At 33.6% G+C, this 20346-nt stretch overlaps 1 protein-coding gene and 1 long non-coding RNA gene across 2 annotated transcripts; both read left to right on the top strand.

Moving 5' to 3' along the window:
• The first annotated feature begins 10704 nt into the window (after nucleotides 1-10704).
• LOC127149964 (uncharacterized) lies at nucleotides 10705-13020 on the top strand. The gene is made up of 3 exons (XR_007821864.1): nucleotides 10705-10790; nucleotides 11246-11317; nucleotides 12486-13020. It is a non-coding gene; the product is annotated as an uncharacterized LOC127149964 (long non-coding RNA).
• A 5531-nt stretch (nucleotides 13021-18551) lies between these two features.
• On the top strand, nucleotides 18552-20127 carry LOC103489644 (uncharacterized). The gene has a single exon (XM_008448899.3). It carries the CDS (start codon nucleotides 19379-19381, stop codon nucleotides 19991-19993), a length of 615 nt encoding a protein of 204 aa, XP_008447121.1. The 5' UTR covers nucleotides 18552-19378; the 3' UTR covers nucleotides 19994-20127.
• The last annotated feature ends 219 nt before the right edge of the window (nucleotides 20128-20346 follow it).

Genomic DNA, 20346 nt, shown 5'->3' with positions numbered 1-20346 from the left:
AAACGCTTGGAGATTTTATAATTGATGCTTTTGATCAATATTTGATATTTGACACCAAATCTTATATCGATCACTAGAAAGTCAGAGGTTAGGTTAACTTGCAAATTGTATTTGCTCTAATCAATTAGGGATGAACTGATTGGATGTATATCTACAATTTTTCTGGTTAAATATTAACCTAATGCTGTTTTCCTAGATCTTAATGCAACTTAAAGACAATTTGTATCATGCTTTTCATCAATTCTAATTGAACTAGCTAACTAGGACAAACTAATTGGTGTTTCCAACTTTTTTAGTTAGGTGTAAGCAAATACTTCAATTAAGTATTAAGAATTCAATGACCAATTATTAGAACAATCCAACCTAGAAAACATTCATATATTTGTCTCAACTTTTTTTTTTTGTTGAGTTATTTTACGTAATCCTTTTCTTGCAACCGAAAAATATTCGAATTTCCCACATTGGTTACCTTTAAATTGTTTAACCGAGAAATTTACTTATTGCTTGTGTTCCATTTGATCTTTACCATAGTGGTGGATGAGATTTAATTATTTGGTCCCCAAAATCCGTGTGATCATCTTCCTGGCTGATGATTTAATGGCTTGCTAATTATTGATGGTATGTTATAATATTTATCAAAGGAGGACTTAATTTTCTTTCTATACAAATTATTTGATTTTGTCACTTATTATCTTCTTATAACTTTTGATTATGAACTTCCTTCGATAAACCCACATTTGAACAAAGAGGCACCAAATAAGTCATGGGGTAAATTTTGTAGTGGCTTGGTGGGTCTATAGCTTCGTCTTTCTAAAGTTCTTGTTAAAAAAATGATCTCTTCTCCGATCACACCAACTCATTTCTGACTAAATAATTTGATTAGATCTATGTTCGAAGCGTGTGATGAACACCTCGAACAAATAATCTTCAAATAGAATATTTTAGAGGAAATAAAGAGACTTATTAGAAGACTTTAACTCTATTTCTGTGTATTCTACTCACACTTTGATGATTTAAATTACAATATCTCAATCCTAATGATCATAACTCATACCACAATTAAATACTACAATTTAAATCTTACACTTAAATAATGTGAAACTCTTTTGTGAATTAACTCCAACATTTTTAGTTCACATTCTTTTCTAACTCACAAAAATTAATTTACATATAACTTATTTATTTAAAATATGTTTAATTTTCAACTATCTACTCTCATTTTAACACTACATAGGTTCTTTTCAGAGAGGTTTAACACTACATAGGTTCTTTTCAGAGAGGTTTGCTTGTGTACTTTCCTCATTAATTAAACTCATTCATATAATATTTTAGTGATCTATATCTACAAATATGTTTTCTTTTCGATTACAATTATATTATATATTCATCTCAAACATAACTTAATTATGTCTATTTATAGATTTGCACTGAGAAATTAAAGAATGCTTTGATTTTTGTTGGAGAGATTTGGAGGGAAATGATTACAGCTATATATGCTCTCTATTGGAAGGAAAGCCGACTGTGGAAGATGTTAGAAATATGGTGCATGAAGTTGTTCAAACTATAAAAGATGCTGTTACGCTACGTCTATTGGATTTTGTGAATTATCTTGTTGGGATAAATACCTTTAACTTGGATCAATTATCCTACTTTTATGTGAACTTGTTAGAATACTAATCAACAATAATGACGATAATAATCAAAGTATTGACACAACGAATTTAACGTAGAAAACCCCCTTAGTGTGAGGAGTAAAAAACCACGGACCAAAGTCAAAATCTCCACTATAATCTTTAATGGGTACACCAAAGTTCTCCCTAGTCACAATTAGAGGCAAATATCTCAAGAATAATAATCCTAGCAACAAACGACAATAACAATGAAGAAAAATAGGAATATCTCACAATATGTGGTAGCCAACTATCTACTAGAATCTAACTATAGATAAATCTAAATGAAATCTCCACCATTCAAAATGAAGATCCTTGTGCCAAGAATACATTGTCAAAATTTCAGCTCAATCAAACCATCGATCGATCCTCAAATTGTTGAAGAATGGAAATGCACGGAATGGTCTTTTTCTATTTTTTCCACACTACCGTCACTATCGATAAAATGTGTATAAAAAAACTTAACCTAAAAAGAAATGGGCTAGGGCTTCACAAGTGAAATAAGCCCATCAAATCTCCCCTTATTTTACTTTGAGGAGGAACTTGTCATTCCAACTGTGGAACGACAAAGCTCAAGCTTCGATCTTGGTAGATTCTTTATCAACATATCGAATCCATTATGATCAGTATGTGTCTTCTCAAGCTCAAATAATTCACCATTTAAAGCATCTCTAAGCCAATGGTATCTCACATCAATATGCATTGTTCTAGAATAAAATGTAGCATTCTTATTTCTTACCAAGGTGAATAGCACTCCAATTAATTATCACAGTATATCACATATTGTTGTTGTTTGAAGCCAAGCTTCTGCACAAAGCGCTTCATCCACAACATCTCTTTACATGCTTCTACTACTGCAATATACTATGCTTCAGTTGTAGAAAGTACAACACATTTTTGCAATCTTAATTGCGAAGACACTGCACCACCTGCAAATGTCATCAAGTAACCAGAAGTAGACTTTATGTCGTCTAAGTCTCATGTCATATCTAAACCAGTATACCCAACAAGTATTAGCTTTCCATCCCTAAAGGTGACTTCAAACTGGAAGTACCTCTTGAATATCTCATGATGCACTTGACTGCCTCCCAATGCTGTTTTTCTGGATTAGACATAAAACGACTAATAACACCAACAACATGAGCAATATCAGGTCTAGTACATACCATGGTATATATCAAGCTCCCAACTGCTGAAGCATACAAGATCTTACTCATATCTTCCTTCTCTTTATCTATAGAAGGACCCTGTTTACTGCTCAGTTTGAAGTGACTAGGTAAAGGAGAACTAACTGATTTTGCTTGACTCATCTTAAAACGTTAAGAACTTTCTTTACGTATTGCTTCGGTGACATGTATAACTTCTTGGATGCTTTGTCTCGAACTATTCGAATTTCAAGAACTTTCTTTATTGGCTCCAAATCCTTCATGGCAAAGGATTTGCTCAACTGTTTCTTCAAGCTATCAATTCCCGGAACATTCCTACCAACAATCAAAATATCATCAATGTAAAGTAATAATATAAAAAATTGTCATTAGAAAATTTCTAGAACAAAAACAAACTGATCAGAAGTAGTTTTTCAGTAGCATTGCTCCCCCACAACTGACTCAAAACTTCTTGTACCACTGTCTCGATGCCTGTTTCAACGTGCTTCTTCTAAGGTCTTTGCCGATTCCTTTTTTCCAGGCACTGTTGAAGAATACCTTTATAAGAGCGTCAATAAAGTGTGTCATTGTAATAAATAAATCGTGCAGCTCTTTTTCATATCACAACTCCATGTCAAAGATCGATGGAAAGTTTTCCATACTCCAAATAGTCTATAATAGGTTGACGCCAATTTTATTCATCAATTGCATACATAGATCACATCAGTTTCTTTGTATTGACTTTCAATCGAGGGCAAGATCCACTTGTGGCAAAGGGAAATGTTTATCGATACATCTTCTGAGACTATTAAAGCAGTGGCCAAGTTTGCAAGCGTATCAGCTTTCTTATTTTGTAACCTCGATATATGCTCCAATATTATGTCAACGAATCTGTCCATCAATCTTCTAGCATAAACGAAGTAGGGCTTCAAGTATTGATGTTTCACCATGTACTCATGAGAGCTAATTTATGATTAACTTCGAATAACGAAATATTTCTATGTACTTTATCCCAAATTTTGAAGCTATTTTTAGGCCATTGATTAGGGGTTGGTACTCAGCAACATTATTTGAACACAACTCATCGAGTGTGAAGCTATATGGCAACATATGTTTCTCGGGAGAGATGAAGACTATGCCAACACCAACTCCACTTCTTCATGCCGCACCATCAAAGAACATGGTCCAAGGTTCCATGCTTTCAACCAACAGTACTTCTTCATCAGGTAAGTCATTACATAATTCTCAATTTGATGGAACCGGATGATCAGCTAGGAAATCTGTCAATGCTTGGCCCTTTACTGCTTTTTAAGGGATATATACAATATCATATTGTTGGAGTATAATTGCCCATTTAGTGAGGCGTTCGGAGATGACTGGCCTTGATAAGATATATTTGACAAAGTCAGCTTTTGTCACCAAATGTATAGTAAAGGCTTGCATATAGTGTCTCCGTTTATCTATTGTAAAGAAGAGGACGAGACACGTTTTCTCAATTGGAGAATAATTCAATCTACCTCCGGTCAGAGCTCTACTTAGATTGTAGAGTGCGCATTCCTTATCCTTATCATTTTCTTGTGCAAGTATTGCCTCGAGTGAAGCTTCTTGAACTGCAATATACAATGTCAATGGTTTTCCAACTGCAGGCGCACTTAAGACTTGAGGGTTAAGCAAATACTTCTTTATGCTATCAAATGCATTTTGACATGATTGATCTCAATTAAAGACTGCATCTTTCCTCATCAATCTCTGGAATAGTTGACATCGACCCGCAAGATTAGAAATAAACCTTCTGATGTAAGCCAAACAACCTTGCAATCGTTTCAACTCATGTAGGTTCTTCGGACTTGGCATTTTCTGGATAGCATCAATTTTAGAGTGATCACCTTCGATTCTCTGATGTCTCATGATAAATCCCAGAAACTTTCCTGAAGTCACATCGAATGCACACTTAAGAGGGTTCATTCTTAGTTGATATTTTTTAAGGCGATCAAGGACAAGTTTTAGGTCTTTCAGATGATCACATTTCTTCTTGGACTTCACTAGAAGATCATCAACATAACATTCAACGTGTTTATGTAGCATATCATCATAGATCCTTTGCGTAGCACGCTGGTATGTGCGTGGCACCTACATTTTTCAATCTGAAAGACATTACCTTATAACAATATATACCTTTTGGAGTTTGGAATGTTTTTTTCTCTTCATCATCTAAAACCATTCAGATATGATTATATCTTGATGATCCATCCATGAAAGATAAAGCTTCATGTCCTGCAGTTGCATCTATCATAATTTCCATGATAGGAAAAGGAAAGTCATCTTTTGGGCATGTGTTATTTAGGTCACAAAAATTGACACAAACACGTAGTTGGCCATTCTTCTTCCTTACTGGAATAATATTAGCTATCCACGTTAGGTACTTGACTTCACGAATAAATCCAGTCTCAATGAGCTTATTTACATCTTCCTCGATTTGAGAAATGAGTTCGGGTTGAAATCATCGTTGGGCTTGCTTGATTGGCTGATGCTATGGTTTGATTGCCAAGCGATGAACTGCCACCTTTAGATCAAGTCCAGGCATTTCCTTATATGACCATGTGAAGACATCTTTATCTGCTTTGAATAAGCTGACATACTCATTTTCATCATCATCAGAAATTTGGGTACTTATGAAGGTTGGACAAGGCTCTTCTATCGTACCAAGATTGACTTCTTTTAACTCATCAATCGTTGATTGAACCCCATCCTCAAGTGATAACGGAGTGACTTCAGCATCTTCTTCAAATGTCTCATGGTCGAATACCTCTTCTATTGTAACATGGCCACAACCTGCCACATCTACTTCATCTTTTGGTTCATTATTTTCAAGTCGAGTAAAAACATCATGTTGCTTTACTTTTAATGAACCCTCTGTATTTACTGAGATGAACATCTTTCTTTTCATTCTTGACGGAACTACATTACAAATTTTCCCGTTTCCTGCCACTAAGACAGGTTTGCTTGAGGTGGATATGGAAGGTTTCTTTTGGCCTCTTGTTACTGACACGCTCAACCTTTTGAAGGTAGATTCTCTTGTGACCAAAGTTGGGTTGTAGATTGTAATTTCTTTGCGGTTGTGTTTAGCCTTTGAAAGGCAGAAAGCCGAGTGGAGCCAAAAGTTGAACCTTGATTTTTGTCATCCGCTGTCTGCGTACTTAATCTTTGGAAGACTAAAGGGCGTACAACAGAAGAAGTAATACAATAAAAAATGGGACTTCTTTGACTTCTGTCTTTTTCACCTTCTTCAGAATCTTTGCTTTCTTCAACTGTAATGTGGCATGTATCGACTTTTACTTTTCCTTTACCAGCTATTCGAACTGGGTCAAAAGACTTATATCCAACTCCAGCTCTAGAATTAGGTATAGAATATCCTTGTTTTTTAAACTTCTTTTGTGTAGGAGAAAGTCCAGGTCTTTCATCGAATATTTTTACACTTTTAAGCTCAGTACGAGTTGTAAAATCATAACCCACCTTTGCCTTCAACTTATATGCCTTCGGGTCGAATCCCTCAATTGTTCATCTTTCTGAAAGGAATCCCTCTATGCCCTTATTCTCAAGTCTTTTTGCTTCTCCTTTGTCTATCTTGATAAGTGGTAAGGTAAAGCATTCCTTTAATATCTCAATGCTTCTTACCGTCAAGTTTTTCAAACATTCTGCAAACAGTGATTCTCTCTTCTTACGTCGGGACAGAGGAATATAACACAAAACAGGGGGATTTGAGACTTTCTTTTATGGGATTGCTATCTTTTCACTCTCTAGCGCCTCCGACTTAGCTTGGGTCATTGGTTCATCATTTTCTTGACCATTGAGTGCATCTCCTTCATTTGATTTCTTTGTTGTGATCGTTCCTTGTTCGTGCTTATAAGTGCCTTTAGCCACGGGAACTTTAGTTGATATGACTTCACTCACATCATCACTTTTTGTGTAAAATTTTGCATCAGTAAAGTAAGACTCGACCTTTGAAAATGGTTTAGTGTCAGCATCAACCTTCCTAATTCCCTGTTTATAAAATTTAAAACATTGATGAAGCGTGGAGGTTACTACTCCATTTTTACGTATCTATGGACTTCCTAATAACATCTTATAAGTAGTCCTCGAATTAATTATATGAAATATTGTGCTTGCCTGCAAATCCCTTATGGCGATCTCCAAACAAACAGTGCCTATTACCTTTTGTGCTCCTTGATTAAAGCCTTGAATCACCAGTTTACTATTTGAAAACTCTTCAATTGAGATACCTAATTGATTCATGGTTGACTTTGACAGAATGTTGACGGCAGAACCATTATCAATGAGAATTTGATTGAGCTTTTGCTCCCGAACATATCCTGACACATATAAAGGTCTGTTATGAATCTTTGATCCAAGTAGCAAATCCTCATCACTGAATGATATCGATATACAGCAGGAATCACACATCTTCGTTGGTGATGCAGCAATAGTCGATACATCATCATTTTTTAATATCTTGATAATTGTATCCTTGACTTCTCGCGATAGTGTCAACAAATCATTTATGCCTAAAGAAATCAAATCCTCTGGCTTGAGTGCTACCTCCATCGAATTTGAGGGGGAAGTGTCATCCTCAGTCGTACTGATAGTATGGTATGAGACAATTTCCATTGGAAAGTTTTCAGGAAAGAAGTCCTTCAGAGTTATTGGTTGTCATGGTCGAGGAAGCTCCTTACTTTCTTCATTGATTAGTATAATCTTTCTCGCATTCTTTCTTGTCTTTCTTCTTTGAGACTTAGCTTACCCTTTCTCTTGTACTCTCAATACGAGCAAAATTCTTTTTGGGAAAAATTTTGTTTGCGTTTCTTTCGATGCGTTACCAGCGTCCATCCCTCATCAGCATCCTCTACTTGCTTTTCTTCTTCCTTAGAGCAAACAATCTGGAAGTCATTATTTTGTAAGGTCTCCGGTGAAGAATATATAACAACATGCTCCAACAGTCTAAATTGGATTAGACTCCTCGTAATAGGCAATCGACTATCTAGATGAATGATTACTACGACATGATTTGTTTGTGCCACATCATGAAGGTCTAGCTCAATCTTTTTGTCTAGAGCTAACTTTAGAATCAACTCCTTCAATACAAAATATTTTTCAATGGAATAGCTGATGACCCGATGTTATTTGCAATGATTGGGATCATTTACTTTTCCCATTTCTGCAGGTCGTTTACATTCAGGAAGTTCAATGAGTTGCTTTTCCAGTAGTTGCTCTAACATGTTAGGTAAATCAGAGTTTGGAAAAGGGTAAACTTTTTCTTATCTCTCTTTCAACGTCGGACGTCTTTTTTTGCCTTTATCTTGGTATTTTTCTACTTTCTTTTCCTTGGAGACAAACTTTAAAGGGGTCATGTTGACTACTATAGCCTCCTTGATAGCACGCTTCGATACCTTCTGGGTGCACTTCACTTCTTTCTTTTCTTTTCTAATTTTCAGGACTAGTAGATCATTGTTTCCTCTATTAGCAATACTTAGCTCCATATCATGAGCCCTGGTTGCTAACTCTTTAAAGGTGCGGGGTTTTATTCCTTGTAAGATGTACAAGAGCCCCCAGGATTTCTTGAGTGCACATTTCAACTGCTGACAGTTTAGTTAATCTATATTTGCAGTCAAGACTTAATGCTCTCTATGGATTAATATAGTCAATGACTATCTCACCCTTTTGCTGCTTGATGGCAGTTAACTCTATCATGCTAACAATACGTCGGGTGCTGTAGAAACGGTTGAGAAAGTCCCTCTCAAGCTGCTCCCAACTATCAATGGATTCAGACTCTAGGTCGGTGTACCACTCGAAGGCATTTCCTTTGAGAGTTCGAACAAATTTTTTGATTAACAAATCTCCTCGTGTACCAGAAGTTTCACATGTTTCAATGAAATGAACAACATGTTGTTTGGGTTGCCCTTTCCATCAAACTATTGGAACTTGGGTGGCTGGTATCCATGTGGCATCCTCGGATTGTCAATCCTTTTCATATATGGCTTGGAATACAAAGAGGAAGTTTGAGTAGATTTACCGTATTGAGTTTTGATGGAGTTTGCAATCATCTCTTGCAACTACTGAACAGACAAGGATGCAATTAAGGTTGAATTTTGTGGTTGACGTTCTTGCATAATTGTCTTCCCTTTATCAACATTCTTGACAGTATGTCTGTGACTTGATTCAACAACGCCACGAATCTCAATGTGATTCTTCAACGATGCAATCTCGAAGTCCCTTTCTTCAACCTCCTTCATGAGCATGTTAACCATCTTTTCAAGCTCTATCATTCTATCTTCACTTATATCCACGTCAGTCACCATAACTGACATTATATTTGGATAAGGCACCTCCTCATTTGAGCTTTCAAAGGACGAGTTGTGTTCATCAATTACATGATTTTCTTTAATTATAATTCCAGCTTTTGGTGGCTTGGAGATTTGTTCCCATATATTCTTTGCAACCTCTAAGGGTGGCATATCCTCAGATGATTAAATCTCCCTTGAGCGGCTGCGAGTATTTGACTGCTTGTTAATGTCGCTTAGAGCTTTGGAAGTGTTTCCTTGAGATGTCATGATTTTTTTAGATGTTCTTCAAAAAGAGAAAGAAATGAAAGGTACAGATGGTCCCACCGGGCTTACCAAACTGTTCACACGAGATTCCAAAAGAAATGTAATTCGTGAAAATGAATTTTGTATTGATTTATGTATTCTGAATACAATCTCTAGTATTTATTCATTTGATTCTTTCTCTTGCATACAATTTAAACTTATAACTTCGTGGTCTTCGATCTTCATGAAGTTGTAGTTGTAAATCAATTCGAGCTTCAATCTTTTGAAATTCTAGGAAGGTTTGATCTTCAAAGTCTTCAATCTTTCAAAAGATGATGGTCTCGAAGATGATAAAAACTTGCACGTCTTAAGAGCTTTTTGAAGTTTGTCTTTAATTCTTCAGAGCTTCAATTCTTCCTCCAACCAAAGATCTCAAAATAAATGGCAAAGGTCTCTAGAGAAATTTCATGGGCTTTAGGTTGGTTTTGGCCCTTTTGCCTGTAGGGCTTGGGCCCATTTTTCTGTTGGGCTTGGGTTTGGGCCTATTTGCCTGTTGGGCTCAGACTCGGGCTCAAGCTCGGTCCCATTATTTCTTTGGCTCAACTTTTATAATTAGGGCCTGAATTGAGTTGGATAGGAGAAAACTTAATTATCCAACCCCAATCAAATGATAACTATCAAAAAGTTTGCTGTGATGAGGTGGCGCAATTTAATTAGCCAAAATTTCTTGATCAACAATTATATTCTTGAATTTTGACAAACTCTCAAATTGATATTAGATATAGAAATTTAACTCTAAATAATAAAAATTAAACACTCAAATTTATACGATCATCACAATCTTTATAAAATTATATAAATTTGAGACTCAATTAAAAGTTGGAGGGTATAGTTAAAACTGGATGATTTATTAAAATAAGGCAGTTTTAAAAACTTATTAGTAAAATAAGGCAATTTTACAACTTATTAGAAATTTACTGCTATTTTGGGGAGAGAGAAAATGTGATATGGGAGAGAGAAGAACGAGTTTTTTTTTTAATTGGGAAATCAGAGAGATAGGAAATCAAAATTGGGGAAATCAATAAAAAAAAAAAAAAAAAGCAATAGGACGAGTTTTGAAAACTCGACCTAATAAAAATAAAAATTCTCCACCACACATTTATTAACTTTTAACAAAACTTACATTTATCTTTGTAGGCTAGATGGTAGGCTTTTCAGCTGAAAATAAGTTTCAGCCCATTCCTCCTCCATTGATGGCAAGCTTTTTAAATCTTCTTCCTTCATACTACGGCAGCACCCAAAAAACATCTTTCACCCAAAAAAACATCTTCCTTCTAAATTTCTTCCTTTATTTCTCTTCCTAAGCCTTCTTCACCGACTTCTTCTTCACAGCAGTACTCTTTTAAAATCTCAATCTCCTTTTTTTTTTTTCTTTGTTCCATTTATATTTCCACATATTTACCTAAATATCTTAATATTTTTTTTTCTTTTATTTTTTTTTTATCTATATTTCCAATATTTTAACGTAAATATCTTAAAATACTTTTCATTAAAAATTTCCTTTTTTTCGTTTTTCATTTTCCATAAACATTTTAAAAAGATTTTTCATAAAAATCTTAAAAGAAAAATCTTGATCTCACCTATATCTTTGCATTATATTATTTATTTTTGTTAAATTTATTTTTAAAATTATTTACATAAATTTTAACTAGATTTTCATTTTATCTTTATAGATTTTGTGGCAGTGTGAAAAAGGACGACCAAATATATTATTTTTCTAGTTTTATGTCACATATATATATAACAAACAACATATCATATTCTCATGTTATTTATTTATTTTGTGCAGTTTTATTGTTTTGCATTAACAACAAAAAAAAAACAAATTATTTGAAAGAATTGTAGAACCGCCCTTCCATTTGTAAGTTTTTTTTATTCTAGAAATTTTTTTCGTTGCTTAAAATTTTGATGATTAGTTGATGTGAAAATAAGTATTAATTTTTTGTTAAGAGGTAGTTAGAAAATTTTAATAATAATAAATTTTGATTAAATTAAAAAAATTGTTGTTTTGGTGGAGTACTCTATGCGACCAAAGGGAGAGAAAATCAAATTAAAAAAAAAAACCAAAGAGCGGGAATCAAAATTGAGAAATCAATAAAATAAATAGCAATAGGACGAGTTTTGAAAACGGATTAATTGTATTAATAATATAGTTTTTAAAACTATTTAGAAAAATAAAGCTCTTTTCAAATTATTTAGTAAAATATTGTTATTTTTTATTTTTTACTTTCTCTTTCTATGGGCGAGTCTCATCCCTTTTTTCTTTTTTTTCTTCGTATGAATTTTTCTTTTTTTCTTTTTTCTTAAAATTTATTTCATTTGAATTTTTTTTAGAAAAATCAATTATAATAAGTTTGGAAAATTTTAATTATAATATTTTATCTTTATTCAATTAAAATTTTATTTTTGATTAAATTCAATTTGAATTCCTTTTTTATTTTTCATATAATTTTTTTATCTTTATACAATTTGCATTTGATTTTTCGTTCTTAAAAACTAAATTCTACTCCTTTTTTATTTTTTATATGATTTGTTATTTTTATTCAATTTAAATTTTATTTTTCGTTCTTAGAAACTAAACTCTTAATTTTAAATTTAATATTAATTTATTTTTCTCTCTTCCAAAAAACTAACTTTTTTTATGAAATTCAATTTTATTGTCATTGAAACTTGTTAAAACTGTGTTCTTTGTATTTTTAAATTGATGAAATTTCTTCCAATTTTTTAATTTGAAAATTTATGTTTTCATGATTTTTTTAATATATGGATCTTTCATTCGTTTTGTATTGATTGAAGACCGTAAATTTTTAGTAATTGGTTGTGATTGGATAATAATTAAATATAAAGTAGAATGTCTAATACAATAATTTATCAATTTTCATTTAATGAAAAAAATCAATGTGTTCCACAACTTGAACGTCGACGATTTTTAGTCGGTTGTCCTCGTCGACTCTGCACTCTTTGTTGTTGTAGTTCCTCCTGATTCTCTTGTTGTTGTTGCTCATTTGGTTCCTCGGATACCACTGCAGGCGCTACGTAGTATAAATATTCGTTATGTTCTCCACGACCACGTCCGTGACCATGCATGTATGAAGATGATGGATTGGTCCCTAAATCATAGTATTATTGTCCAAAGTTTGATGATGATGGACCTGTCAAATTGTAATATCCTGTTCCGAAGTCTGACGATTGACCGACTCCTCGATCATAATATCCCGTTCCAAACGTCGACATCATTATCATTGGACTAACGTAACTAGTCTCGCTCTTTCTTTGTGTGACAGGAGGCACTTCTTCCATGTGTTGGTCAACTTCTTCCAATTCATCAAGCTCTTTCACTAGAGCACGTCTCCTTTGAATTGGAGCAGGTACAATAGGTACATCGTACATATAGTGTATATTATCGATGTACTGCTTGTTATCGTTGCATATATTTAGGACCTGTTGTGGATCATCTGCAGCATCTCGAAGTCTACAATTGTTTAATCTCTATGAAATATTAAAATGAATTAGAAATCATTGAAAATAAATTTGCACTAAAAATAATTATACAATATTTAAATGTGTACCAGAGACCCACAGTAGCTCTCGATTAGGTGATATAGAGCCTGGTAATGTTTTTGTACCAATAGATGTATTCTTGAGTTACATCCATATCAAATTGCCCAATTGGAGGTCTTGTAGTTGTAAACCTTCTGCGATTTAGCCATCGCATCACTAAATGAGCAACTTTATCTGACCAATCAGCAGTCCTCAGGTTAATGTCGTGCAACAATGGTTCAGTATTACAGCCATGTGGAACATCTTGTTGAATACCAAACTGTCTAAGTGTTCTGTCAGGATGATGCCACTAACCAATGTAGAAACATATAAGAGGACTAATTGTCTGCCATATGTCATGATCGTTCGTACAGAAATGTGGCAAACTATCTATGACAGCTTTGTATGGCTCTTAGATAATCTGAAACACAACATATTGTATGAAACAAATAATATGGAACTTAAAATTCAAGTTTAGCAAGACGTACCTAATTAGGTTAAAGAAGATCAAACATGTATCTATACTGAGAGACTACATGTGTAGCCGACTTGGTCACACAAAATTGATCTCTCCATCTGTATTGTTCAACTAATATTTTAGATTTTAAATGTACTATGTATAAAAAGTTATTGTTAATCTAAATTAAATTGAAATAGCATACCTTGAACCATAAGCTCAACCATGTAATTGATGAGCATTAACATGTAGGAGTTGTGGAGCAACTATTAGAAATCGTTCCCAAGCCCATAATTGTAACAATATTAGTGGTCCAACAATTTCACGAATACCTTGTTTGGATGCCTTGCATAATTGTCTATACAACCATGCTAAACAGGCTCCACCCCACGAATATCGTGTCGTGTGGTGCAGATTAGATAAGAAGGTAGGAACATTATGTGCACATAACGAGTTGATTCATCTACGAATATACTTCCACCCATCAACTATAAAATATATGCTCGTGCATATCTTGTGATAGTTTCCTCGTCGGCATCGTCAGCCAATCCAAGAAACTCTGCCTCCAGCCATGTTAAACTCAATCTCGAACCCCTGATTTGTTCAGCAGATGGGGTCACACCAAGTAATACTTGGCAAAGATGCAACCAATCACCACGGCTCTGACCTGTAACGGGCTCGCCATCAATAGGTAATCCAATCAAAATTTCTACATCTTGTAATGTGACTGTGCACTCTTCAGTAGGCATGTGAAATGTATGTGTCTCTGGTCTCCACCTCCCAACAAGTGCAGTGATAAGATGTCAATCTAACTGGATGAACCCCAATCTCGATATCCCATAAAATCCCGAAGCATGTAGCAGTGGAAGTATGTTACGATGGAGTGGGATAGTGCGATAAACAATCGACTCACGCCGTCTACAATTTATCTCGGGTGTAGTTGGATCATCCCATACAGTTTATGATCGGTGAATGTTCTGATCATATAAAACATTTAGATCGATTGGTCCGGGGTTTAATGCCATTATCTGCATTAAAATAATTTATTTGTTTATTAATTAATCATTGAGGATATATGTTGTACCATTAAGAACATAAGAAAACAAAAATAAATATCAATTTTAATTAAATATAAATTATTTACAATTTACAGTAACAAACATTTTTAAATGTTTTTTTAAGTAATAATGATAAGTACACTAAATATTTGAACATTTACAATAAAAAATCTTCAATACATCTATCTCTAATTATTAGGTGTCTGTCTCGTTAACAAAGTACACTTCCGTCGGTTGTGACCAAGTTGACCACAAAATGAGCATCTTTGTTGAGCACTTGGTTCTGCCCAATCCATCTCGTTGTGATAACGTGAGCTCTTTGGTCTGCCTGGTTTTCTCAACAACGATGGATCTGGATGTAAGGCAGGCATACTCGTGAGAGTGATCTAGTAATCTTCATGTGGTACAGGTTGAAACTGAGGAGCGTAACATGCAGCATAAGTTGATAGTTTATTGTAATCCTAATGAAGTCCTCATAGTTCATGTTAAATCGTGAACAAACCGCCATAAAATGTGAGCATGGAATACCGAAGGTTTGCCACTTGTTACACGAACAGTACCGCTCGGACGCACTTAGTCGTAATATTTGGATGTTTCCTCCTTTAGAATTCATGTCGTGACGTCCAGTTTTCACATGAAAAACGCCTTCAAATCGATTGTATGATTGTACTTCATGCTTACTAGATCTTACCGCCTATTTTAAAATTTTTTCAAGTGCGTACCTAAGCATTGACGCAATTAGTATAACATGCACATAAAAAGAATTTATTAACTACTTTAAAGTTGAAAACTCCATACCCGGTGTATTTATCCCGTCGTTCCAATGCAACTCTTATTTTCTCTCTCCTTTTTTCAAAGTAATTCACACATTTGAAGAATGTAATTTGAGCTAAAGCATTTTTCGACAACATTCAAGCTCCTTTGAGGACTCCGTTCATGCACTCTGATAGATTCGTCGTCATCCACCCGTAATGAAATCCTCCATCATGTGCTTGAGTCCACTGTTCTACAGGAATGTCATCAAAAAAACTCATACGGCTATTGTTTATTCTCATTAGATCCTGAATTGCTTTGTCAAACTTTCGAATTTGGAATTGACACCCTGCACGATAAGCATAGTTCTTCAATGGTGTGAATTTATACCTTTTGTGAAAATTGCTAACGATGCGGCGTAAACAAAATCTATGATGACATTTCGATCCTGTCCATCCATTCTCTGGATTGTTCATCGTTGATATGATGCCAGCATGTCGATCAGAAACCAAGCATACCTCATCGTGGGGCACAACTTTTTTTAGATGTTGTAAAAACTATCCCCATGAATCTGCAGACTCCTCTTCAACAACGAAAAATGCTAATGGTAGAAGATTTCCATTCGAATCAACAAATGTTGCAATTAATAACTTCCCTCGAATTTTGACGTACAAGTGAGTGTCATCAATCTGAATAAGTGGCCTACATCTACTAAAGGCTTCTATACAAGGACCAAATGCCCAAAATACCGATGATAGTATGACGTGTACTTCAGTAGGTGTGTTTTGTACCCTCAATTCAACAAATGTTCCAGGATTGGTATGTTTCACCATGTATAACCACTTAGGTAATAGTTTGTACGACTCATCCCAATCGCCAAACACTTTGGCCATTGCTTTTCTTTTACCTTCCCAAGCTCTATGGTAAGGAACATGGTAGCCAAACTTTTCCTTGATCATGGATTGTAGTTGTGCTACACTATCGACGGTTTTTCTCTAACAGGTTCACAAAACTCTCGTGCAATCATTGAAGAATCCAATTGCACGTGACTTTGACTAAGTTCTGAGTAAAAGCATGTATGTTGGTCAGACAATTTTGTGATCTCAAATAAACCATGAGATTTTTTCATTATTGCACGAAGTTTCCATCTACAACCTTCTTCCGACTTCTTACATCGAATAGCCCACTTTGTCGGTGTTGACTCTACTACTTCATATGGTGCGTGACTCTTAATAGCAAAACATTTGACCATATGTTGTAGCATTTTTTTGTCTTCACAAATCATTCCTTTATACAATTCCGTGTTGTCGGTCACCACCGGAACTATAATTGGATCGTGTTCCTGAACGTTATCTACTACATTCATGTCCAACTCAGTGAATGTATTTGAGGGAAATTCGTATTCACGGCCATCAAATTCTATCTCTTCAAATTCATCATCAGTCTCTGTTCTAAAGTCCATGTATTTGTTATTAGCTATCATTTCTTCTTCACCACACTGGTTGTGCAACTGATTCTGGGTCAACATGAACATATTCTTCAACATATTCTGATTCTACATTTAAGTTTACGCCCAAACCTATCCTACTCACAGTCACATACAAATGCATCATATTTGAAAACGGCAATACAATTGAAAACATGGTGTTCATTGCTTGTTCATTTGAAATAGGGAAAGACATAAACCTTACTGATCCAGATGAGGTTAAATTAGGGTGTTTATATATTATCTCTATCTGGTTTAAACTCATATCTACACCAAGTGATAATCCAACCATTTGGAGGAATTGTTCGAAAACAATTTCACTGTTCACATTTATACTAAAATTTCCACATGGAGGTTGGTCATAATTAAGCCCATCGACACCATCAATCATATGACCATTTGTAAACAACATAAATGATACATATTTATCTGTCATTTTCTATAAAAAAAAAACAATATACATAATTAATTATTATAAAAAGATTCTAGAATAAAAATTGAATCAATTAAAAAAGATAAAATTACATAAATCACAAAAACAAAATTTCAATTGAATTGAACCAATAAAAGAAATACACAATCACATGAATGACATGAGCTAAATTTACTACCAAGCTATTCATTAATATAAGAAATCTATTATTTACATTTTTTTAATTTACTCACGTTAACTAAAAATATGAAATTATATATAAAAAAAAAAAAAAAGCAAAAATCTAAAAGATTATCTAATAGACCTTGATTATATAGTGTGGTATTAACACATAAATTTGTCATATACTAATTTATAATTATATCTAAATAACTAAAACAACATAAATTAGAAATGATGTTCAATTAATTATCATTCTTTTAAATTTTAATTAAAATATTTTTCGACGTTTTAAACAAATTAAATTTCTGTTTAAGAAAATCTCAGGAGTATTGGTATATAGTATAGTTCGTTAAAAGTGTATAGTATTATTTATTTATTTGTTAAATTTGATTGGGCCCATTGTTTTATAAGAATATTGTTAATTTGTTCCTACAGTTTCTCTTTTCCACCAACAATTTTGATTTATTGTTGCTCGTTTTTCTTTTATTTTTTTAAGAGGAAAGAATGTGATTTTTTTTATTTCATAAATCTAATAAATCAAATAAAATAAACTTACAAATATTAAAATTAATAAAGCATAAATGTAGATTAAATTTGTTTTACAAAATTTTTGAAGATTCAACCTTTCATTTATTATTAAAACAAGAAGAATGCGTTGATTACGATATTTAGAAAGACAAAAACTTCTAATTTCTAGTTTCGACCGTTTGTAAGATTAAAAAAATTACACATCCAATTTTATTATTTTATAAGTTCCACTATCAAATTTTCAAATGCATACAGAATCAAATTTTGTTCATTTTCTAAAGAAAAAATGGTAGGGGACCGAATAAGTATTGCGAAGAACACACATATCATCCATATAATCATCAAAATTTTGAGCAACGAAAAAATAATTTCTAGAATATGATTGTGTGTAGTTAAAATTTATGTAAATAATTTTAAAAATAAATTTAACAAAAATAAATAATATAATGCAAAGATATAGGTGAGATCAAGATTTTTCTTTTAAGATTTTTATGAAAAATCTTTTTAAAATGTTTATGGAAAATGAAAAACGAAAAAAAGGAAATTTTTAATGAAAAGTATTTTAAGATATTTACGTTAAAATATTGGAAATATAGATAAAAAAAAAAATAAAAGAAAAAAAAATATTAAGATATTTAGGTAAATATGTGGAAATATAAATGGAACAAAGAAAAAAAAAAAAGGAGATTGAGATTTTAAAAGAGTACTGCTGTGAAGAAGAAGTCGGTGAAGAAGGCTTAGGAAGAGAAATAAAGGAAGAAATTTAGAAGGAAGATGTTTTTTTGGGTGAAAGATGTTTTTTGGGTGCTGCCGTAGTATGAAGGAAGAAGATTTAAAAAGCTTGCCATCAATGGAGGAGGAATGGGCTGAAACTTATTTTCAGCTGAAAAGCCTACCATCTAGCCTACAAAGATAAATGTAAGTTTTGTTAAAAGTTAATAAATGTGTGGTGGAGAATTTTTATTTTTATTAGGTCGAGTTTTCAAAACTCGTCCTATTGCTTTTTTTTTTTTTTTTTATTGATTTCCCCAATTTTGATTTCCTATCTCTCTGATTTCCCAATTAAAAAAAAAACTCGTCCTTCTCTCTCCCATATCACATTTTCTCTCTCCCCAAAATAGCAGTAAATTTCTAATAAGTTGTAAAATTGCCTTATTTTACTAATAAGTTTTTAAAACTGCCTTATTTTAATAAATCTATTTTAAGTTAGGGTTGGAAAAATTAAAAGAAGGAAACGTAGGGTTTAAGGATTGGATTGGGCGTTGTGAGGGCGGTGAGACGCGCACGCGCCCAGTTGTTGAATGGAAAGGCGAAAGGGTATTTCAGGAAAAACCTAATTCAACGCTTTTCCAGAGATCCGACCGTTACCATTATTTGAAAAAATAAAAAACAAATGATAGAAGCAGAGACCCTCATTTCAAAAACCTCCAATTTCCATCCTCTCTGTATCACTTTTCAGTTTTGCTATTCCGCTTCTTCTCTCTCTCTTTTTTTAAGTCATTTCCATGGATGATAGCAACAACAAAGCCTTATCAATCATGGAACCAAAACCTTCACACCCACTTCACCAAATTGCAGAAACCCCAACTCACAAACTTCTTCTCAAGCAATGGCTCAAGGAAGAAGAACTAATCTTCGGCAGAATTTCACTCAAAGAAACCCAAATCGACTCTGTTAGAAAAGAAATCACAATGCTTCACATCTTCTTCTTCGTCTTCCACTCTACAGCCATACTCCTTCTCTTCAATGCCTCCACCAAGGATTTCCATGGCGTTGCCTGTAAGAGATCATGGATTCCTTCACTCTGTTCTCTCTTGTTCTCGCTGGGAATCATTTGGGCTGTGAGATACAAGACGGATGTTGAAGCCCATTTGGAGAAATTGCTTGAAAGGGAAAAAGAAGACAGGAATTTGTTGTCTAAGTGTGTGGATGAATTGAAGAGGAAAGGGATTGAATTTGATTTGCTGAAGGAAGTGGATGCGCTGAGGAGGGCAAAGAGTCTGAGAGTTGAAGCTAAGGCTGTGAGGAAATGGTCTTCCAGGGATTTCATCACTCTGTTTTTCTTCTCCGTTTCTTGTATGTTTCTTGGGGTTATTAGGGTGGTTCTATGTAACAACTAAAAGGGGGGGAATGGCGATTGGTGATTTTGGATCTTCTTTCTTTCATTGCAGATTACTCTGATCTGCACTTGTATTTTGTTGCTTTGGTGGGTATTATTTGGATTACAATTTTATCGAAAATAGTTCTTTTATTCTTGTTCTTACTAATTTATTTACACTATCTCATCATTATATTTAGAAGCATAAGAACCAAGTAAAAATTATTTTTATCCGCGTGAACAAAACTTATCAATATTTGATATATACTAATTTCTTTTCAACGATTGATATATACTACTTTCTTTAAGATCAAAGGCTTTAATTCTTGTACTCATATTTGTTGTAATAAATATAGAGAGAGAGATTAGATTGTA

The sequence above is a fragment of the Cucumis melo genome, chromosome 1 (genome assembly GCF_025177605.1).
Source record: "Cucumis melo cultivar AY chromosome 1, USDA_Cmelo_AY_1.0, whole genome shotgun sequence".
NCBI lineage: Eukaryota > Viridiplantae > Streptophyta > Magnoliopsida > Cucurbitales > Cucurbitaceae > Cucumis > Cucumis melo.
The sequence above is the reverse complement of the archived record's forward strand: the minus strand, read 5'-3'. Positions and strand labels throughout refer to the sequence as shown.

What these genes read in the sequence shown, in the direction of transcription:
- LOC103489644 (XM_008448899.3), top strand. Translation starts at nt 19,379, where the DNA reads ATGGATGATAGCAACAACAAAGCCTTATCAATCATGGAACCAAAACCT.